Raw genomic sequence first — 24,650 nt, 5'->3', positions numbered from 1 at the left:
CTGTCACTAGCCCTACCACTCTCTGTCACTAGCCCTACCACACTCGGTCACTAGCCCTACCACACTCGGTCACTAGCCCTACCACACTCGGTCACTAGCCCTACCACTCTCGGTCACTAGCCCTACCACTCTCTGTCACTAGCCCTACCACTCTCTGTCACTAGCCCTACCACTCTCTGTCACTAATCCTACCACTCTCTGTCACTAGCCCTACCACTCTCTGTCACTAGCCCTACCACTCTCTGTCACTAGCCCTACCACTCTCTGTCACTAGCCCTACCACTCTCTGTCACTAGCCCTACCACTCTCTGTCACTAGCCCTACCACTCTCTGTCACTAGCCCTACCACTGTGTCCCTCTCTTAGGGAAGGGCAGAGCAGGCTAGTCCACTGCTGTCCTGAGGGAAGTGGACGAGGGTCATACCACCTGAACGTCCCAGTTACCTCTCCAACTACCCCTGTAGGGGCTGTCTGTCCCCCTCACTACAATTCATCTTCAGAGACAGAGAGCAAGAGAGTAAGCAGCAGGAGGGGGACAACAAGAGAGGAAACCCCAGAGACACACAGAGAAAACAGAGGATAACCAGAGACTAGTTTCTCTTCGGTTGCCAGACGGATAGCGCCGAGATCGGCAAGACAGACAGCAACAGGGTTGCCAAGCAGCCAGGGGCCTATCCCTCGGTGCCCAGTAATGTCCACCCTGCCTCTCAACAGTCCAACAGAGCAGGACTCAGAGACCAGCAGGACCCAGAGACCAGCAGGACCCAGAGACCAGCAGGACCCAGAGACCAGCAGGACCCAGAGACCAGCAGGACCCAGAGACCAGCAGGACCCAGGACTCTACCAAGTCTCAAAGTCTGAGTGACAGATCGGGGAGAGCTACAAATTAGCTGAACAACACAGACAAAGAAGAAGAAGGCAAACAGAATGAGATGCAGACGACTGCTCAGAGTTTGACACTCAGTGATAACGTGCAGTCATACAGGGTGTAGATGGGGACTTCTCATGAGGTCATTACATTTCATAGCAGGGAAGTTATGAAGTTCTGATCAGACTTCTTCAGTTCAACAAGAAAAAAAAAAAACTAGATTATATTTTGCCCTCTACATGGAAGATAATTTAACAGAAAGGAGAGTGTGAGAGGAAGAGAGAGTCAGAAAGAAAGAACAAGAGACAGAAAGAGAAAGAACAAGAGAGAGAGAAAGAAACGGGTGTGAGATCCAGGGGTTCTCCAGGAGTGTGAGAAAGTGTGTGTGTGTGTGTGTGTGTGTGTGAGAGAGAGAGAAGTGTGGCCTCTTTAATAACCAATCAACACCCTCCTTGTTACCGTGGCATCTGCTGCTCCTCCAATGGCCTCCTGCCTGGGTGTGAGCCCGCCGCAACCTCACCACGCGGCCAAGAGCCAATCAAAACGCAGAAACACCACGCGGGAGGTCAAGGACCAAAAGTGTCATTTTTGCAGAATGTCACCGTTCAACCTTTTCTAAAAGTTGTACCATGCGGGCGTTTTGCAGGGTGAATACGCCGGAAGAGCGGAGGTGGGAAGAGGGGAGAGGAGGGCGGAGAAAAGAGAAAGATGAATATTATCTGTGGAGAGAGTAATAATATCACAGCCGTGTTTGAGGGAGGAGGACAGGGAGGAGGGGGAGGTAGGAGGACAGGGAGAAGGGAGGCAGCAGGGAGAGGGAGAAGGGAGGAGGGAGCAGAGGGAGGGAGGAGGGTAGCAGTGAGCAGGGAGGAGGGGGAAAGGGAGGCAGGGAGAAAGGGAGGGAGGAGAAGGAGAAGGGAGGCAGGGAGGAGCAGGGCAGAAGGAGTCAGGGAGAAAGGGAGTCAGGGAGAAGAGGGAGGCAGGGAGGAGAGAGGGAGGCAGGGAGGAGAGAGGGAGGCAGGGAGGAGAGAGGGAGGCAGGGAGGAGAGAGGGAGACAGCCAGGAAGGCAGGGAGCTACGCAGCCAGCTAACTAGCTGGCAGGAGGTGACCTTCTGAGACCTCGGGGTCACGCTGAGAGAATATTCTGTGGAATAAGAACAAAAGCTCTGATTCATAATTGGTGCATGGTACGAGTGAAGTTAAGAGGGCATCTGACTCAAACGCCACACTGTTATTACGGCTGTCTGGTTCCTCAGATCAAGTCTACGGAGGACAGAAAGAGTGCATCAATATCGATCCAGCCACCAATCTAATCACCTCAAGTAGCGCAATTCAGTGTTAACTTCAGTATTACCAGTGAAGGACCATCTGAGGCACATGAATTTTGGTCAATAATTCATTGGAACAAGACACATTACTTGATGGGACACGACTGTTTCAGTTCCACCGCCTCACACAGAAACCAACAATCCATAAATGGAATCCATGACTGATAAAGGCATTGACTGGTGTTGTGTTTTTGTCACAACAGCAAATCATTCAGTAATTGCAGCATGAGTGCAGTTGCAAAATTGATATGCTGATCTACTAACTTTATAGCTTTGTTAGCGGTAGCGAGAGGCTGGAGCGAGCGGCAAGGACAGGTAGCATCTGTCCCCACCTACTGCCATTAGTTGGCACCGCTCCGCTAGCAACATCTGCTAGCTTTGGCTGGGCCCTGGAAAACGCATCAATATGGCTTCATGTAGCAGAGCGCTAGCTAGCATGCCAGTCACGCTCTCTGTGAGCCGACGGTAGCTAGCTCAGCTCACTGCCTGCCTGCTTGGCCATGGGCATGCACGGTGCTCTGAGCCAAGAGAACTGAGCAGGGCAGAGAGGGTAGCTCTCTGTAGGCCTGCTGGGGAAAGCAAAGGAATCATCAACAACGTCATAGAAAGAATTTGGCCAGGTTTGGCGAACGTCTATAGCTAAGGCTTGACCCAAAAGCTCTGCTTCAATCTGAGCATAAAGTTATTCTGTTGCATGCCCAAGTTGTCCACCTTTTAATTTACCTGAATGTTGAGCCCTGATGATAACTCTATGGAATCACAAACAACAGTTCTGTCTCCACAGCTGTAATCATTATAAAGAATGTTGAGCCCTGGTGATAACTCTATGGAATCACAAACAACAGTTCTGTCTCCACAGCTGTAATCATTATAAATAATGTTGAGCCCTGATGATAACTCTATGGAATCACAAACAACAGTTCTGTCTCCACAGCTGTAATCATTATAAAGAATGTTGAGAACTGTCGGAACTAGAAGCACAAGCATTTCGCTACACTCGCATTAACATCTGCTAACCATGTGTATGTGAAAAAATACAATTTGATTTGATGATAACTCTATGGAATCACAAACCACATTTCTGTCTCCACAGCTGTAATCATTATAAAGAATGGGTTACTGAATCCTTAAATAAATAATGGCTTAAGCTAATGACTCTAGGCTAGTCCATGAGCAATCAACAGGATGTCAGTATCCTAAAAGCTGTTGATGACATGCTCAGACACGTTTCAGTGTCATGCTCATTGTTCAATTCAATCTCTACGGGACAAAACTTTTTCAGAGGATATCGCATTCATTCTTACAATGTTCACATTCATTTTACATGAATTCTTGCATTGTAAGAATGAAACCACTCAACACTGTGGCATTGCTACCCTAAATGTTATAACATTACATTGTATAACCCTAAATGTTATAACCCCAAAATCAACGTTGAAGAAAGTACAGCATCCAGAGTTAAAGAGCTGAATGTTTAGTTGATCGAGAAGGCTGTACTGTAGAAGACAGCAGAGCAGCGAGGTCAGTCACAACAACCCTGTACTGTAGAAGACAGCAGACCAGCGAGGTCAGTCACAACAACCCTGTACTGTAGAAGACAGCAGACCAGCGAGGTCAGTCACAACAACCCTGTAATGTAGAAGACAGCAGACCAGCGAGGTCAGTCACAACAACCCTGTACTGTAGAAGACAGCAGACCAGCGAGGTCAGTCACAACAACCCTGTACTGTAGAAGACAGCAGACCAGCGAGGTCAGTCACAACAACCCTGTACTGTAGAAGACAGCAGACCAGCGAGGTCAGTCACAACAACCCTGTACTGTAGAAGACAGCAGACCAGCGAGGTCAGTCACAACAACCCTGTACTGTAGAAGACAGCAGACCAGCGAGGTCAGTCACAACAACCCTGTACTGTAGAAGACAGCAGACCAGCGAGGTCAGTCACAACAACCCTGTACTGTAGAAGACAGCAGACCAGCGAGGTCAGTCACAACAACCCTGTACTGTAGAAGACAGCAGAGCAGCGAGGTCAGTCACAACAACCCTGTACTGTAGAAGACAGCAGAGCAGCGAGGTCAGTCACAACAACCCTGTACTGTAGAAGACAGCAGAGCAGCGAGGTCAGTCACAACAACCCTGTACTGTAGAAGACAGCAGAGCAGCGAGGTCAGTCACAACAACCCTGTACTGTAGAAGACAGCAGACCAGCGGGGTCAGTCACAACAACCCTGTACTGTAGAAGACAGCAGACCAGCGAGGTCAGTCACAACAACCCTGTACTGTAGAAGACAGCAGACCAGCGAGGTCAGTCACAACAACCCTGTACTGTAGAAGACAGCAGACCAGCGAGGTCAGTCACAACAACCCTGTACTGTAGAAGACTGCAGACCAGCGAGGTCAGTCACAACAACCCTGTACTGTAGAAGACTGCAGACCAGCGAGGTCAGTCACAACAACCCTGTACTGTAGAAGACAGCAGACCAGCGAGGTCAGTCACAACAACCCTGTACTGTAGAAGACAGCAGACCAGCGAGGTCAGTCACAACAACCCTGTACTGTAGAAGACACATTGCAGGCTACTCAGTGTACACATTGCAGGCTACTCAGTGTACACATTGCAGGCTACTCAGTGTACACATTGCAGGCTACTCTGTGTACACATTGCAGGCTACTCTGTGTACACATTGCAGGCTACTCTGTGTACACATTGCAGGCTACTCTGTGTACACATTGCAGGCTACTCTGTGTACACATTGCAGGCTACTCTGTGTACACATTGCAGGCTACTCTGTGTACACATTGCAGGCTACTCTGTGTACACATTGCAGGCTACTCTGTGTACACATTGCAGGCTACTCTGTGTACACATTGCAGGCTACTCTGTGTACACATTGCAGGCTACTCTGTGTACACATTGCAGGCTACTCTGTGTACACATTGCAGGCTACTCTGTGTACATATTGTAGCAATTTCATCAGCCGGTGATTGTCAAGCAAATAACTGTCGGTCTCACGATAATTAACTGTTAATTAACATAAACACATTTAGCATCTCCTGGCTTCCACACACAGCCTACAAGCCACTGGTGCAGACGTCTGGAACATCTACAGTCTAATAGATCCATGTAATATAGCCTACACCTTAACAATATATCCATTATTTATTTTAGACAGGTCTAAAAGGAACATAATATGAAGAAAATGTAGTCTATTTCAGAAGAACAGAATAGCATACTCCGAGTTGTCCTCATGTTAGGTCCTGATCTGACTATGCCATATATATTACTGTGGGCAACACTAGTTCATTTAGCAGACAAGATTTGCGTAGAATTCCGTGGCATTATTTTAGAGTATGAAGAATACAATTGAACAAAGCTGAATAAAATAGAAAGGATATTTTCTCCAAACGATTTGAGGGAGTTCTCACGTGCGGCTATTCTGTGTGGAGGTTAACAAAGAAATAGGAACTGCTATAAGCTTGATTTACAGTTATTAATGAAACTTTAGTTGTTCTACAAATGTTGGGCTATATGTTTTGATGTTTAATACATTGTAAGGCTGCATGATGAGACTAATGATGATTTGAAATAAGTCATGTGTAAGGCATGAGCTCTGCTTTGTAGCGGCTATATACAGGGGGTACCGGTACAGAGTCAATGTGGAGGTTATATACAGGGGGTACCGGTACAGAGTCAATGTGGAGGCTATATACAGGGGGTACCGGTACAGAGTCAATGTGGAGGTTATATACAGGGGGTACCGGTACAGAGTCAATGTGGAGGTTATATACAGGGGGTACTGGTACAGAGTCAATGTGGAGGTTATATACAGGGGGTACTGGTACAGAGTCAATGTGGAGGTTATATACAGGGGGTACTGGTACAGAGTCAATGTGGAGGTTATATACAGGGGGTACTGGTACAGAGTCAATGTGGAGGTTATATACAGGGGGTACTGGTACAGAGTCAATGTGGAGGTTATATACAGGGGGTACCGGTACAGAGTCAATGTGGAGGTTATATACAGGGGGTACCGGTACAGAGTCAATGTGGAGGTTATATACAGGGGGTACCGGTACAGAGTCAATGTGGAGGTTATATACAGGGGGTACCGGTACAGAGTCAATGTGGAGGGTTTATACAGGGGGTACCAGTACAGAGTCAATGTGGAGGCTATATACAGAGTCAATGTGGAGGCTATATACAGAGTCAATGTGGAGGCTATATACAGAGTCAATGTGGAGGCTATATACAGAGTCAATGTGGAGGCTATATACAGGGGGTACCGGTACAGAGTCAATGTGGAGGTTATATACAGGGGGTACCGGTACAGAGTCAATGTGGAGGCTATATACAGGGGGTACCGGTACAGAGTCAATGTGGAGGTTATATACAGGGGGTACCGGTACAGAGTCAATGTGGAGGTTATATACAGGGGGTACCGGTACAGAGTCAATGTGGAGGTTATATACAGGGGGTACCAGTACAGAGTCAATGTGGAGGCTATATACAGGGGGTACCGGTACAGAGTCAATGTGGAGACTATATACAGGGGGGTACCGGTACAGAGTCAATGTGGAGACTATATACAGGGGGTACCGGTACAGAGTCAATGTGGAGACTATATACAGGGGGTACCGGTACAGAGTCAATGTGGAGGCTATATACAGGGGGTACCGGTACAGAGTCAATGTGGAGGCTATATACAGGGGGTACCGGTACAGAGTCAATGTGGAGGCTATATACAGGGGGTACCGGTACAGAGTCAATGTGGAGACTATATACAGGGGGTACCGGTACAGAGTCAATGTGGAGGTTATATACAGGGGGTACCGGTACAGAGTCAATGTGGAGACTATATACAGGGGGGTACCGGTACAGAGTCAATGTGGAGGCTATATACAGGGGGTACCGGTACAGAGTCAATGTGGAGGTTATATACAGGGGGGTACCGGTACAGAGTCCATGTGCGGGGGCAACGGTTTGTCGAGGTTATTGAGGTAATATGTACATGTAGGTAGAGTTAAAGTGACTATGCATAGATCATAAACAGAAAAGTTTTTACACAATGTGGCTGATGCAATAGATCAGAACGTTGAGCTTAAAAATGTGGATAAACTATTAGGCTATTTCTTCACGTTACAAGTGCAGCAACACACACACGGTAGTCGTTGTTGGTGCCGATATGGTTTACATTTAGATGCAGGAGCTCTACGTACGTTTGATCTAATATTCTATTAAAGCAATAAGCTGAATGTTCCATTAGCGGGAAAACACCATTATCAACAGTGACCACAAATGCAATGTAAATGCTTTTATTATAAAGGTGCATTTTTATGTTAAAAATTATTTTCCCGAAACTCACACGCTGCCTATGTATGCCAGTTAGGCTCTACACCCCTCGTAAAGCAGATTAATGTGCTTCATTTTAAGAAGTTATTTGGACACTTGAGTTGTGATACTAACCTTAACAAAACAGATAGGCCTATGGGCTAAGCTACATGAGGTGTGATACTAACCTTAACAAAACAGATAGGCCTATGGGCTAAGCTACATGAGGTGTGATACAGATAGGCCTATGGGCTAGGCTACATGAGGTGTGATACAGATAGGCCTATGGGCTAAGCTACATGAGGTGTGATACAGATAGGCCTATGGGCTAGGCTACATGAGGTGTGATACAGATAGGCCTATGGGCTAAGCTACATGAGGTGTGATACAGATAGGCCTATGGGCTAAGCTACATGAGGTGTGATACTAACCTTAACAAAACAGATAGGCCTATGGGCTAAGCTACATGAGGTGTGATACAGATAGGCCTATGGGCTAGGCTACATGAGGTGTGATACAGATAGGCCTATGGGCTAAGCTACATGAGGTGTGATACTAACCTTAACAAAACAGATAGGCCTATGGGCTAAGCTACATGAGGTGTGATACTAACCTTAACAAAACAGATAGGCCTATGGGCTAAGCTACATGAGGTGTGATACTAACCTTAACAAAACAGATAGGCCTATGGGCTAAGCTACATGAGGTGTGATACTAACCTTAACAAAACAGATAGGCCTATGGGCTAGGCTACATGAGGTGTGATACAGATAGGCCGATGGGCTAAGCTACATGAGGTGTGATACTAGCCTTATCAAAACAGATAGGCCTATGGGCTAAGCTACATGAGGTGTGATACTAGCCTTATCAAAACAGATAGGCCGATGGGCTAAGCTACATGAGGTGTGATACTAACCTTAACAAAACAGATAGGCCTATGGGCTAAGCTACATGAGGTGTGATACTAACCTTAACAAAACAGATAGGCCTATGGGCTAAGCTACATGAGGTGTGATACAGATAGGCCTATGGGCTAGGCTACATGAGGTGTGATACAGATAGGCCTATGGGCTAAGCTACATGAGGTGTGATACTAACCTTAACAAAACAGATAGGCCTATGGGCTAAGCTACATGAGGTGTGATACAGATAGGCCTATGGGCTAGGCTACATGAGGTGTGATACAGATAGGCCTATGGGCTAAGCTACATGAGGTGTGATACTAGCCTTATCAAAACAGATAGGCCGATGGGCTAAGCTACATGAGGTGTGATACTAGCCTTATCAAAACAGATAGGCCTATGGGCTAAGCTACATGAGGTGTGATACTAACCTTAACAAAACAGATAGGCCTATGGGCTAAGCTACATGAGGTGTGATACTAACCTTAACAAAACAGATAGGCCTATGGGCTAGGCTACATGAGGTGTGATACAGATAGGCCTATGGGCTAAGCTACATGAGGTGTGATACTAGCCTTATCAAAACAGATAGGCCTATGGGCTAAGCTACATGAGGTGTGATACTAGCCTTATCTAAACAGATAGGCCTATGGGCTAAGCTACATGAGGTGTGATACTAGCCTTATCTAAACAGATAGGCCTATGGGCTAAGCTACATGAGGTGTGATACTAGCCTTATCTAAACAGATAGGCCTATGGGCTAGGCTACATGAGGTGTGATACAGATAGGCCTATGGGCTAAGCTACATGAGGTGTGATACTAGCCTTATCTAAACAGATAGGCCTATGGGCTAGGCTACATGAGGTGTGATACAGATAGGCCTATGGGCTAAGCTACATGATGTGTGATACTAGCCTTATCTAAACAGATAGGCCTATGGGCTAGGCTACATGAGGTGTGATACAGATAGGCCTATGGGCTAGGCTACATGAGGTGTGATACAGATGGGCCTATGGGCTAAGCTACATGAGGTGTGATACTAGCCTTATCAAAACAGATAGGCCTATGGGCTAAGCTACATGAGGTGTGATACTAACCTTAACAAAACAGATAGGCCTATGGGCTAAGCTACATGAGGTGTGATACTAACCTTAACAAAACAGATAGGCCTATGGGCTAGGCTACATGAGGTGTGATACTAGCCTTATCAAAACAGATAGGCCTATGGGCTAAGCTACATGAGGTGTGATACTAGCCTTATCAAAACAGATAGGCCTATGGGCTAGGCTACATGAGGTGTGATACTAGCCTTATCTAAACAGATAGGCCTATGGGCTAGGCTACATGAGGTGTGATACAGATAGGCCTATGGGCTAAGCTACATGATGTGTGATACTAGCCTTATCTAAACAGATAGGCCTATGGGCTAGGCTACATGAGGTGTGATACAGATAGGCCTATGGGCTAGGCTACATGAGGTGTGATACAGATAGGCCTATGGGCTAAGCTACATGAGGTGTGATACTAGCCTTATCAAAACAGATAGGCCTATGGGCTAAGCTACATGAGGTGTGATACTAACCTTAACAAAACAGATAGGCCTATGGGCTAAGCTACATGAGGTGTGATACTAACCTTAACAAAACAGATAGGCCTATGGGCTAGGCTACATGAGGTGTGATACAGATAGGCCGATGGGCTAAGCTACATGAGGTGTGATACTAGCCTTATCAAAACAGATAGGCCTATGGGCTAAGCTACATGAGGTGTGATACTAACCTTAACAAAACAGATAGGCCTATGGGCTAAGCTACATGAGGTGTGATACTAACCTTAACAAAACAGATAGGCCTATGGGCTAGGCTACATGAGGTGTGATACAGATAGGCCTATGGGCTAAGCTACATGAGGTGTGATACTAGCCTTATCAAAACAGATAGGCCTATGGGCTAGGCTACATGAGGTGTGATACTAGCCTTATCTAAACAGATAGGCCTATGGGCTAGGCTACATGAGGTGTGATACTAACTAGCCTTATCTAAACAGATAGGCCTATGGGCTAGGCTACATGAGGTGTGATACAGATAGGCCTATGGGCTAAGCTACATGAGGTGTGATACTAGCCTTATCTAAACAGATAGGCCTATGGGCTAGGCTACATGAGGTGTGATACAGATAGGCCTATGGGCTAAGCTACATGAGGTGTGGGACCATGAAAAAAAGTCATTGTTTCTTATGCTGGGCATCATTCACAAGTGATAGGCTAATATCGTCACCCATCAGACTATTGTTTATTTAATCTGGTCTTTACGTACACTAAATAACATATGTGTGAAATTGGTTTTGATTTCAAATGGACCATTATCATGCACCTGTCTCGAATAAAAATACATGTCATCTATTAACTTAAATAGCGAACGCAGGAAGCTTTTCCCCGTGGTTAATTTTCATGCCAGCCAGGTAGCCTGTTGTAAATATAAGGTATGTGCTAAATATTCGCAATGTTGGGAAATAAATATAGTAGGCCTGGCCTAGGCTGATGGAGTCCTTCTCTTTTTAAGAAAGAGGCCAATTGTGGTTTCGCACAACTGCATAGCCTATAGAAATGTTGAGCACAGTGAAGTGTTTGATTTGATTTTCTATTGTATTTGCATTGATGTCAGAGTGGTTAGAGGGACAATAGAGCCCTGAGTACCAGGCCATTAGGACCTGATGGAGGGACAATAGAGCCCTGAGTACCAGGTCATTAGGACCTGATGGAGGGACAATAGAGCCCTGAGTACCAGGCCATTAGAACCTGATGGAGGGCCAATAGAACCCTGAGTACCTGGCCGTTAGGACCTGATGGAGGGACAATAGAGCCCTGAGTAGCAGGCCATTAGGACCTGATGGAGGGACAATAGAGCCCTGAGTACCAGATCATTAGGACCTGATGGAGGGACAATGGAGCCCTGAGTACCTGGCCGTTAGGACCTGATGGAGGGAGAATAGAGCCCTGGGGACCAGGTCATTAGGACCTGATGGAGGGACAATAGAGCCCTGAGTACCTGGCCGTTAGGCCCTGACGGAGGAACAATAGAGACCTGAGTACCAGACCATTAGTGACCTGATGGAGGGACAATAGAGCCCTGAGTACCTGGCCGTTAGGCCCTGATGGAGGAACAATAGAGACCTGAGTAGCAGACCATTAGTGACCTGATGGAGGGACAATAGAGCCCTGAGTACCTGGCCGTTAGGACCTGATGGAGGGAGAATAGAGCCCTGGGGACCAGGTCATTAGGACCTGATGGAGGGACAATAGAGCCCTGAGTACCTGGCCGTTAGGCCCTGATGGAGGAACAATAGAGACCTGAGTACCAGACCATTAGTGACCTGATGGAGGGACAATAGAGCCCTGAGTCGCAGGCCATTAGCAAGTGTGGAAGGCTACTAATGACCATCAGCAGCATCAGCACTTGGAGAAGCCTAATTACCGTGACTAAATGGTTACGTGGAATTTGACTGTCTTCATGACTCGTGACCGCCGGTTTGGCGGTAATAACCCTAGTCGTGTTTAGACTAGACCAAAGGCAACATACACTGTGTGTTTAGTGATGGTTAGGCTATAGCATCGTCAACACTTGAATCCCCCCCACCACACACACCCACCCTTTTGGCCAAAATGTCAGCTCAATCAATGTGAAACCTGCATCAGATCAAACCCACTGTCCTGAAGTTGGCCGTCTCCAACTCTGGCCTAGTGACGCTGCTATAAATGGAAGGTGTTAAGGGATGGCGTTGACACATGAGCCTACAACAGAGAACAGACACAGTTGTAGGAAGGTGTGAAATATCTAGTCTGCTTAAACAGGCTGGTACCACTGTGATGATATACTGTATCTGAATTCAAAGACTACTTCAGTACAATCGTTCTCCTCTCCCTGCCATAGAAAGAGGCCAAGGCAGGGAACTCCCCTGTGTTAACATACATGCAGAGGAGGCACTGGTAGGCAGCAGTGCGAGTAAGTATCCTACTCTGTCAGGATGTGGTGAGGGTAACCGCTGTTGAGAGAAAATGGTACACACCTCGGCCTACCTATAAACAGCCTCCTGTCAATCTTTAAGGGTAAGGCTATTATATAGGCCAGTGGTGAATATGCACTCACTGGGCCAGGCTCTCAACTAGGGCGCTCTCTGAACACCAGCCATTTGAGAGCGCTTTTTTTCTCCCTCGAATTATAAAATGTTTGTTCGTTTTTCATCAAGATATTGAAGATAAACTTAATTTCTGTCCAATCTATATTCCATATTCTAAATCGCTAGTGTCACATCACTTCATTCCCTTAATGTTTATTGGAACATTGTAGAGACATTTCAGTTTCATTTTTGTACAATACATTGTTGCATTTCATTTACCATTTTCTTCCCTCTGAGTGGGCAAGATGTTCATTTTAGTCACAAGATCATTTTATTTCCCACAAAAGTGTTTGTTTGCTGTTTTGTCCTTGGAGCTCATCGGTGTCAAATGGTTGTTACCTCTTCAAGCTACGAGCGTATGGGCATTCCACTAGTTAATATATACATGGGCATACCACTAGTTAATATATACATGGGCATTCCACTAGTTAATATATACATGGGCATTCCACTAGTTCATTAATACATGGGCATTCCACTAGTTAATAAATACATGGGCATTCCACTAGTTAATAAATACATGGGCATTCCACTAGTTAATAAATACATGGGCATTCCACTAGTTAATAAATACATGGGCATTCCACTAGTTAATAAATACATGGGCATTCCACTAGTTAATAAATACATGGGCATTCCACTAGTTAATAAATACATGGGCATTCCACTAGTTAATAAATACATGGGCATTCCACTAGTTAATAAATACATGGGCATTCCACTAGTTAATAAATACATGGGCATTCCACTAGTTAATAAATACATGGGCATTCCACTAGTTAATAAACACATGGGCATTCCACTAGTTAATAAATACATGGGCATTCCACTAGTTAATAAATACATGGGCATTCCACTAGTTAATAAATACATGGGCATTCCACTAGTTAATAAATACATGGGCATTCCACTAGTTAATAAACACATGGGCATTCCACTAGTTAATATATACATGGGCATTCCACTAGTTAATAAACACATGGGCATTCCACTAGTTAATAAATACATGGGCATTCCACTAGTTAAATAACACATGGGCATTCCACTAGTTAATAAATACATGGGCATTCCACTAGTTCATTAATACATGGGCATTCCACTAGTTCATTAATACATGGGCATTCCACTAGTTAATATATACATGGGCATTCCACTAGTTAATATATACATGGGCATTCCACTAGTTAATAAATACATGGGCATTCCACTAGTTAATATATACATGGGCATTCCACTAGTTCATTAATACATGGGCATTCCACTAGTTAATAAATACATGGGCATTCCACTAGTTAATAAATACATGGGCATTCCACTAGTTAATAAATACATGGGCATTCCACTAGTTAATAAATACATGGGCATTCCACTAGTTAATAAACACATGGGCATTCCACTAGTTAATAAATACATGGGCATTCCACTAGTTAATAAACACATGGGCATTCCACTAGTTAATAAATACATGGGCATTCCACTAGTTAAATAACACATGGGCATTCCACTAGTTAATAAATACATGGGCATTCCACTAGTTCATTAATACATGGGCATTCCACTAGTTCATTAATACATGGGCATTCCACTAGTTAATATATACATGGGCATTCCACTAGTTAATATATACATGGGCATTCCACTAGTTAATAAATACATGGGCATTCCACTAGTTAATATATACATGGGCATTCCACTAGTTCATTAATACATGGGCATTCCACTAGTTAATAAATACATGGGCATTCCACTAGTTAATAAATACATGGGCATTCCACTAGTTAATAAATACATGGGCATTCCACTAGTTAATAAATACATGGGCATTCCACTAGTTAATAAACACATGGGCATTCCACTAGTTAATAAATACATGGGCATTCCACTAGTTAATAAATACATGGGCATTCCACTAGTTAATAAATACATGGGCATTCCACTAGTTAATAAATACATGGGCATTCCACTAGTTAATAAACACATGGGCATTCCACTAGTTAATATATACATGGGCATTCCACTAGTTAATAAACACATGGGCATTCCACTAGTTAATAAATACATGGGCATTCCACTAGTTAAATAACACATGGGCATTCCACTAGTTAATAAATACATGGGCATTCCACTAGTTCATTAATACATGGGCATTCCACTAGTTCATTAATACATGGGCATTCCACTAGTTAATATATACATGGGCATTCCACTAGTTAATATATACATGGGCATTCCACTAGTTAATAAATACATGGGCATTCCACTAGTTAATATATACATGGGCATTCCACTAGTTCATTAATACATGGGCATTCCACTAGTTAATAAATACATGGGCATTCCACTAGTTAATATATACATGGGCATTCCACTAGTTAATAAATACATGGGCATTCCACTAGTTAATATATACATGGGCATTCCACTAGTTCATTAATACATGGGCATTCCACTAGTTCATTAATACATGGGCATTCCACTAGTTCATTAATACATGGGCATTCCACTAGTTCATTAATACATGGGCATTCCACTAGTTCATTAATACATGGGCATTCCACTAGTTCATTAATACATGGGCATTCCACTAGGGCTGGGGTGTACCTAATGCATTAATACATGGGCTTCCACTAGTTCATTAATACATGGGCATTCCACTAGTTCATTAATACATGGGCATTCCACTAGTTCATTAATACATGGGCATTCCACTAGTTCATTAATACATGGGCATTCCACTAGTTCATTAATACATGGGCATTCCACTAGTTCATTAATACATGGGCATTCCACTAGTTCATTAATACATGGGCATTCCACTAGTTCATTAATACATGGGCATTCCACTAGTTCATTAATACATGGGCATTCCACTAGTTCATTAATACATGGGCATTCCACTAGTTCATACATGGCTTTCCTGTCAGGAAGCCAATAATCTACTATAATAAATGAGTTGACTTTGAATTAATGAACGGGTCCTTTCTGAACAGGTTCTGATTATGACTACTATTATACAATATAATTAAAGATTTAGGAATATGCCTTTTTCATTGAATACCAGTTATGTGGTTTAATTGTAATTTTGACAGTGGTATGTCCCAGGGAGGAGATAAAAGAATATAGTCCTTAAAAAAAGGTCCAATGCAACCATTTTTATCTCAATATCAAATTATTGTTATACAAAAATTAAGTACCTTACTGTAAAGTTATTGTTTTCAGAGGGGAAAATTGAAAGCTAGCTGTTATGGTCAGAGAGATTTGGAACTCTTTCTTGTCTATTAACTACAGGGCTTGGAGTGTACCTAATGCCACAGGACTGGGAGCTACAGGGCTGGGAGTGTACCTAATGCCACAGGGCTGGGAGCTACAGGGCTGGGAGTGTACCTAATGCCACAGGGCTGGGAGTGTACCTAATGCTACAGGGCTGGGAGCTACAGGGCTGGGAGTGTACCTAATCCACAGGGCTGGGAGCTACAGGGCTGGGAGTGTACCTAATGCTACAGGGCTGGGAGCTACAGGGCTGGGAGTGTACCTAATGCCACAGGACTGGGAGCTACAGGGCTGGGAGTGTACCTAATGCCACAGGGCTGGGAGCTACAGGGCTGGGAGTGTACCTAATGCTACAGGGCTGGGAGCTACAGGGCTGGGAGTGTACCTAATGCCACAGGGCTGGTAGTGTACCTAATGCCACAGGGCTGGGAGCTACAGGGCTGGGAGTGTACCTAATGCCACAGGACTGGGAGCTACAGGGCTGGGAGTGTACCTAATGCCACAGGGCTGGGAGTGTACCTAATGCCACAGGGCTGGGAGCTACAGGGCTGGGAGTGTACCTAATGCTACAGGGCTGGGAGCTACAGGGCTGGGAGTGTACCTAATGCTACAGGGCTGGGAGCTACAGGGCTGGAAGTGTACCTAATGCCACAGGGCTGGGAGCTACAGGGCTGGGAGTGTACCGATGTCACCAAGCAGGCCAAAACGCCAACGCACCTTAAACAGGATGAAATTTCAGGCAGTCTTTTCAAACAGCTCTTTCACAAAAAGGGCTTGATCATATTTTTCACAATTTCACAGCATTATTCCAACCTCATAGTGTGGAAATATGTATAAAAACACAGGAAAATCACATTTGACTGCACCAGGACTTTAAGCGCCCGTTTCCTGTTTCTTTGGCAGTTTGATCTTGGTCATTTTGAGGGGAGGCTGAAATGAGGCTGCAACAAGAGTCTTGATGGAATACAGAGGTTTGCTGCACTGAACCATCCCTGTATCCTACATTCTGAAGCTCCCTATATCCTGAATCTACCTGCTGCATCCTGAACCTGCATGCATCCTGCATCCTGAACATGCCAGCATCCTGACCAGCCTGCTAACTGAACCAGCCCGCATCCTGAACCGCCAGCATCCTGACCAGCCTGCTAACTGAACCAGCCTGCATCCTGAACCGCCAGCATCCTGACCAGCCTGCTAACTGAACCAGCCTGCATCCTGAACATGCCAGCATCCTGACCAGCCTGCTAACTGAACCAGCCTGCATCCTGAACATGCCAGCATCCTGACCAGCCTGCTAACTGAACCAGCCTGCATCCTGAACATGCCAGCATCCTGACCAGCCTGCTAACTGAACCAGCCTGCATCCTGAACATGCCAGCATCCTGACCAGCCTGCTAACTGAACCAGCCTGCATCCTGAACATGCCAGCATCTTGACCAGCCTACTAACTGAACCAGCCTGCATCCTGAACATGACAGCATCCTGACCAGCCAGCATCCTGAACATGCCAGCATCCTGAACATGCCAGCATCCTGACCAGCCTGCTAACTGAACCAGCCTGCTAACTGAACAGCCTGCCTGAACAGCCTGCTAACTGAACCAGCCTGCATCCTGAACATGCCAGCATAACTGACCAGCCTGCAACCTGAACATGCCAGCATCCTTACCAGCCTGCATCCTGAACCAGCATCCTAAAACATTTCAGCCCTTATAACTGCTACAAGGTTCCTAATTTACCAGGCCCACGAGAAACACCTCAACATATTTAAGGTAGGTGGTTGGTGTGGACGATGAGGAGTACAAAAGTACCGACAGCTTGTTTAATGTAGGGTAGAGGTCGATCAATTGTAAGGGGAAAATGTTAGGCCCACACATAATTCTGTTTTTATGTTCGACATTTTTCACAGCTCACACCAAGGCATACATGGCTGTAAATAATAATCCCCACTCAAACCTTCCATGATATAGTTAGCATACTTAAGTGAATCTATCATTATGAACTATGGAAAGGTGAAACTAGAACGAAACGTTGAAAAGTGAAACTAGACCCACTTCTCTATTTAGTCTATTAGTTCAAACATTTCCTTTTATGATAAACTCATCGGAAATCAAATCTACATCCCCAAAAATGTACTTTGCCATGTGAAGGCTGTGTCCAAGATGCTTTTGGCAGAGTAACGAATGTATGTACTGTAGAGCTACAGGGCTGGGAGTGTACCTAATGCTACATGGCTGGGAGTGTACCTAATGCTACAGGGCTGGGAGCTAAGTAATGCTACATGGCTTTGAGTGTACCTAATGCTACAGGGCTGGGAGTGTACCTAATGCTACAGGGCTGGGAGCTAAGTAATGCTACAGGGCTGGGAGTGTACTTAATGCTACAGGGCTGGGCTGAGTTAATGCTACAGGGCTACTAATAACAGGGCTGGGACCTAGGGCTGGGAGTGTACCTAATGCTACAGGGCTGGGAGCTAAGTAATGCTACAGGGCTGGGAGTGTACTTAATGCTACAGGGCTGGGAGTGTACCTAATGCTACAGGGCTGGGAGTGTACCTAATGCTACAGGGCTGGGAGTGTACTTAATGCTACAGGACTGGGAGCTACCTAATGCCACAGGACTGGGAGCTACCTAATGCTACAGGACTGGGAGCTACAGGACTGGGAGCTACCTAATGCTACAGGACTGGGAGCTACCTAATGCTACAGGTCTGGGAGCTACCTAATGCTACAGGTCTGGGAGCTACCTAATGCTACAGGTCTGGGAGCTACCTAATGCTACAGGACTGGGAGCTACCTAATGCTACAGGTCTGGGAGCTACCTAATGCTACAGGACTGGGAGCTACCTAATGCTACAGGACTGGGAGCTACCTAATGCTACAGGACTGGGAGCTACCTAATGCTACAGGACTGGGAGCTACCTAATGCTACAGGACTGGGAGCTACAGGACTGGGAGCTACAGGACTGGGAGCTACCTAATGCTACAGGACTGGGAGCTACCTAATGCTTGTACTGTAGAGCAACAGGGCTGGGTTGTGGTGAGTGATAGAGGAGGTTTCACACAGCTCGGCCAAAGCCTGTCCAATATGACTCAGAAGGAACACGATCTGATACCACACGCACCCCCCCTGCATCCTCCCACCCACACACACACACACACACACAAGACAAACATCATCAGGAACCGAGTCAACAGCACACAGTGGAGCTAAGCATTACCATAGGAATGTAGTAAATCTATTCAGGCCTACTGTAAGTACACGTCACAAGTTCCCACACGATCCATCAATCTAAATGATATCTTAACACAAGACAATCTACCCTATTTCATTCTTAACCAGCAGCGTGTAAGACACATATCACTCCACACAGACTAGAACCCAGGCCAATTTTAAAGGGAAAGGGAAATGCATAAAAATTGCACGCAGTGGTTGATTCCCTGTTTCGATATCTGAAACCCATTTCTCTAAAACAATCTGTCAAAAACCACAAGATTCAATTTGCAACAAATAATGATCTCTCTGGGTCTCCTGTGAGCATAACAACCTCTCCCAATGGCCATCCATCCACGTCATAACCCACTTCCTGTACCCGACAGCTATCCTGTCCAATAAGGAGACAGTATTCGGTTGTAGCAGTACACTTATCCAATGAGGTACCGGCATGTGGTTGTTCCATGGGAGCTGAGGGCACTGTAATGAAGCAGTGAGCTCCTGAGAGCCTAGCTCCGGATATGAGTCTGACCCTGGATCAATGAGAGGGAAGCCAGTTATTACACTACAGGACCAAGGTTTATGAGTTTGGTTTTAAATCTAATATCAGCGTTACGTCCAAGGATCATTTCCCCTCCTTATTCTGGTCAGTTCAGCAGCTGCACTATTGACTCATCCACATAACACCTATTTAATTCACGTCAGGACTGAGGGGAAAAACGACCAAGCTGGCGTAATATATACAACAACACTTTTTACATGATATTTGACTTAAGGGTGGACATTGGATATCAATGTGAACTATAGGTTGTTGTGTTTCCCATAGGCTACTGCACTGAAAATGTGGAACCTGTCTTCGGAGGCCGGAATCATTTCCTGGGTTGTTCTAAGCATGTTGTGTTCTACTGGTGAAACGTTTCACCATCACATATAGCTGGACAGCTGATGCTGGCTGGTCATGTCCTGAACTCAGCGTTTCACCATCACATATAGCTGGACAGCTGATGCTGGCTGGTCATGTCCTGAACTCAGCGTTTCACCATCACATATAGCTGGACAGCTGATGCTGGCTGGTCATGTCCTGAACTCAGTGTTTCACCATCACATATAGCTGGACAGCTGATGCTGGCTGGTCATGTCCTGAACTCAGCGTTTCACCATCACATATAGCTGGACAGCTGATGCTGGCTGGTCATGTCCTGAACTCAGCGTTTCCCCCCAAAACTCTCCCTATTGGGAGTTGCTGCTGGACTGTGGATTGTTGTAAAAATAAAAAGGTGGTTTGATCTATTTGGTGAGTAACAAGAACCTGAAAAGGGGTGCATCTGGATCCTAATGTTTATGTCCCCAACTCCATGTGATTTATTTAACATTCCAACCTTTGACCTGCGTTTTTCTGGATTTGTTGTTGTTGTTATTCTGTCTCTCACTGTTCAAATAAACCTACCATTAAAATTATAGACTGATCATTTCTTTGTCAGCGGGAAAATGTACAAAATCAGCAGGGGATCAAATACTTTCCCCCCTCACTGTATATCCTGTTATACTGGTGAAACAGCCCTGTAGTCCAGGGCTAAGCCTAACCACAGATGTACCATAATCACCACCTCCAATGTAGCCTACTTTACCAACGTGGACATGCTGACTCATGGCCTGTCTGGTGAGCATGGAAATGCTGTTTAAATCTCACCAATGTCCGATGTCTGCAGTCTCTAAGACTTTGCTAGTATAGGACCTACATTGACATGTTATGCACAGCGTTTTATAAAGGCAACATTTTATACGATGTCTTGATAGTACAGTGTTTCACTGAGTAAGATAAACTAACCAGGCCAAGCAACTGACAGGATATTCAGATCTGTCTATTGCTCTCTCCATCCAGGGGTAACCTACTAAGGATGTGTTGTTTATCACATCGACATGCTCATGTTATGTTTACCCACCTTCATTTTCAGATGTTGGGCATGCAACCTGTAGTACCAAATCAAACGTCCTCTCGGGAAACTCGCTGTAATAAAGGAGAGAGATGATGACTTTAGCTGGGAGCAAAATAAACATCTGTGTACAAACATCATTTATGGTATGCAACGATTGCAAACTAGATACATCAACAGCATATTATGCAACATAGTTTGACACATAGTTATAAATAGTGACGAAGCCACTCATATATAGGGGAATCATCGGTCAAGCTCGGTCTATTTGCTGGCCAGACAACTCAATTCTCGCGTGATTCATTTGATGGTCGAGAAATAAATTGGTTAAAGCTGCTGTTACTGCTGACAATTCAGCAAACATTCTGGGGGAAATGTCTTGTACCTAAAAGTCTATATTGACACCATATTATATTGTTTACTTTAGGACCGTTAAAATACTAAAATATAGGAGGTCCTAGGCTAGCAGGCTAATTAATTTAGCGAACTTAATTAAAATTATTTTAGCAACTTGACAGCATTACACTGACCCAAATGCTAACTCAGCATGCCAGACCGCCAGCTAAATAAATTACAATTCACACTTTTAATAACGGTCCATAAAACATAGGTATGTATTGTCTAGAAGTAAACAAACTCGTGTCTTACTTTATTCTGCTGTCCATCGTTCACAACATCGCGACAGCTCGCGCCACCGGCTTTGCTGTTCCAGACCAAGCTTGCGTTCCGAAGCAACGAGAGGTCCGTAACTAGTTCAACCTTTCAGCCTGTTACCTACCGCTGACACCACATGCTATAAAGATGTATTCTAGCTAGTAGCGATGTTTCTTCCTTGTTCCTGATCTGTACAGTTGGCTGTTTCAGTTCCACGGTATTTCCACAACAAACAGCACCAGGAAGTGGCTGTGAAGATTTAGTGACGTCACCTAATTTGATAAACATCTTGGAGTGTCCCCTCCTCCCCCTAAATCCTCAGAACAGCAGTGATTTCATGTCCCCCTCCTTGATTTAAGCTGATGGCGTTATCATGTTGTTCTATAGTAAATGCTTGGTAATTGAGTTTATTTATTTTTTTATTTTATTTTTTTATTCCACATGGGCAATAGGGACTGCTCCTTCACAAGTAAGAATAGTGATGGCTATAGGGAGTGGCAAATGGCATAGAGGTGGCAAATGCACCCTCGGTTGTTCTTTTTTTACATTATTCAAGTTCATTTAGCTGTCTGGATCTGACGTCATTGACAACAACAACAAACATGACCAGAGCTTTTTGATTGTTGTAAAGCAGAGGATATTCCTGTGGGCATATATTTGGGCTTTATGCATGCATTCCACATTTGCTGCATTAAATAGGCTATAATTCACACACAACTCTTAGCAGTCCAACCTATGATGCAGAGTCATCGAGCCCCTGTGTTAGCCTATATGTGTCCCGGGGTAAATTGAAACCAGTGGCTGTGCCTGCCTGTGTGTGTGTGTGTGTGATGTGTGTCTCTCCTAGCCCTCCTGAGAGTAGACCTGGCTGGGAGCCAGTTTCCTGCAGGCAGACTGAAGGTAATTAAGTGGCAGCAGACTGGGACATGCTGTTGCAGATTTCTCCTATGAAATGATAATGGCAGGGTCCTGCTGGTGCTGTCTCGCCATTCACAAAAGCATTACCTACGCACAATACGCACCGGGCTGGAGTCAGGAGGGAATAGCCTACTGTGGATTAAATACACCACTTTATGTGGTTCAACGTTTATTTTATTTCTGTGTGTGTGTGTGTGTGTGTGTGTGTGTGTGTGTGTGTGTGTGTGTGTGTGTCACAGATATGGTTTGGTGAACCCTGTTCAAATGACGATGAGTGACCTTGCATGAGACCTGGAGATCAGGCTTTCAGCTCATCGTGCGAACACCGTCCACTGGCAAGCAGCAGACGACTTAAAGTCAGTCAATCACATAGGTTCAGTGTATTCTATTTCAATGCACAGTGCAATGGCAGTTTCCCATAAAAAAATGATTTGAGAGGCAAATAGCTCTCTATTAGGATAAACCGTCACATTAACGGAGGTTCTAAGTGTATAAAGTAACAGTTCTGTCTAAAGGAAATTGACAAAATTCCACATGACTACTTGGGTTCCCGAGTGGCGCAGCAGTCTAAGGCACTGCATCTTAGTGCAAGAGGTGTCACTGCAGTCCCTCGTTGGAATCTGGGCTGTATCACATCAGGCTGTGATTGGGAGTTCCATAGGGCGGTGCATAAATGGCCCAGCGTCGTCAGGGTTTGGCTGGTTTAGGCCGTCATTGTAAATAAGAATATGTTCTTAACTGACTTGCCTAGATATATAAAGGTTCAATTAAAACACACACACACATATGTATGTATATTTTTAAAAATAGCATAAATGTTGGAATCAGGATCAAAATGAATAACACTAGAAAAATAAACTCACATATCCATTTACAGGTAATGTTGTGATTCAATAAATATTCAAATACATCTTCCATACTGTACATTTCTAATTAGAACATGAAACGCAGGCAATGGATGACTGTAATAAATATGGTAGAAAATAAAATACTAATCATCCTCCCAATGTTGACATGAAACCATTTCAGTGAAGTACTCACATCCTCTGCACTTTCCGACCACATTCAACCTTTGTTTTTAATACACATGTAGTGTTATTATCGCTTTGAGGATAACACAGTGCCACCGACGCGGCCCGCTACCAAGGACTGTGGGCTCCTTCTCTGTGGCTGACGTGAGTAAGACATTTAAGCGTGTTAACCCTCGCGAGGCTGCCGGGCCAAGGCGGCATCCCTGGACATGTCCTCAGTGCATGCGCAGACCAGCTGGCTGGAGTGTTTACAGATGAGGCAATCGCCATAACCCTGCACATTGCCCTATCCCATCTGGAAAACAGGAATACCTATGTAAGAATGCTGTTCATTGACTATAGCTCACCATTCAACACCATAATATCCTCCAAGCTCATCATTAAGCTCGGTGCCCTGGGTCTAAACCGCGCCCTGTGCCACTGGGTCCTGGACTTCCTGAAGGGCTGCCCCCAGGTGGTGAAGGTAGGAAACAACACCTCCACTTTGCTGATCCTCAACACAGGGGCCCCACAAGGGTGCGTGCTCAGCCCCCTCCTGTACTCCCTGTTCACCCATGACTGCGTGGCCATGCACGCCTCCAACTCAATCATCAAGTTTGCAGACAACACAACATTAGTAGGCCTGATTACCAACAATGATGAGACAGTCTACAGGGAGGAGGTGAGGAGCCTGGGAGAGTGGTGCCAGAAAAATAACCTCTCACTCAACGTCAACTAAACAAAGCAGCTGATCGTGGACTTCAGGAATCAGGAATCAGCAGATGGAGCACCCCCTAAAACCCTCACAAACTTTTACAGATGCACAATTGAGAGCATCCTGGCTGTATCACCGCCTAGTACGGAAACTGCACCACCCGCAACCGCAGGGCTCTCCAGAGGGTGATGCAGTCTGCCCAACGCATCACCGGGGGCAAACTACCTGCCCTCCAGGACACCTACACCACCCGATGTCACAGGAAGGACAAAAAGTTTGTCAAGGACATCAACCACCCGAGCCACGGCCTGTTCACCCCGCTATCATCCAGAAGG

The 24,650-nt window shown here is 45.1% G+C and overlaps 1 protein-coding gene across 1 annotated transcript in view; it reads right to left on the bottom strand.

Annotated features, from left to right (window-relative positions):
• Nucleotides 1-21,950, bottom strand: part of LOC115125399 (DENN domain-containing protein 1B-like) — a 259,940-nt gene extending 237,990 nt beyond the window's left edge. The window contains exons 1-2 of the mRNA XM_065009257.1: nucleotides 21,667-21,950; nucleotides 21,028-21,092 (exon numbers count right to left, since the gene is read on the bottom strand). Of these exons, the coding sequence (XP_064865329.1) occupies nucleotides 21,028-21,092; nucleotides 21,667-21,683 (82 nt within the window). The 5' untranslated portion in view covers nucleotides 21,684-21,950. The remainder of the gene's footprint in view (nucleotides 1-21,027; nucleotides 21,093-21,666) is intronic.
• Nucleotides 21,951-24,650: the final 2,700 nt, after the last annotated feature.

Source organism: Oncorhynchus nerka, linkage group LG24, assembly GCF_034236695.1.
Source record: "Oncorhynchus nerka isolate Pitt River linkage group LG24, Oner_Uvic_2.0, whole genome shotgun sequence".
In the NCBI taxonomy this organism is placed as follows: domain Eukaryota; kingdom Metazoa; phylum Chordata; class Actinopteri; order Salmoniformes; family Salmonidae; genus Oncorhynchus; species Oncorhynchus nerka.
The sequence above is the reverse complement of the archived record's forward strand: the minus strand, read 5'-3'. Positions and strand labels throughout refer to the sequence as shown.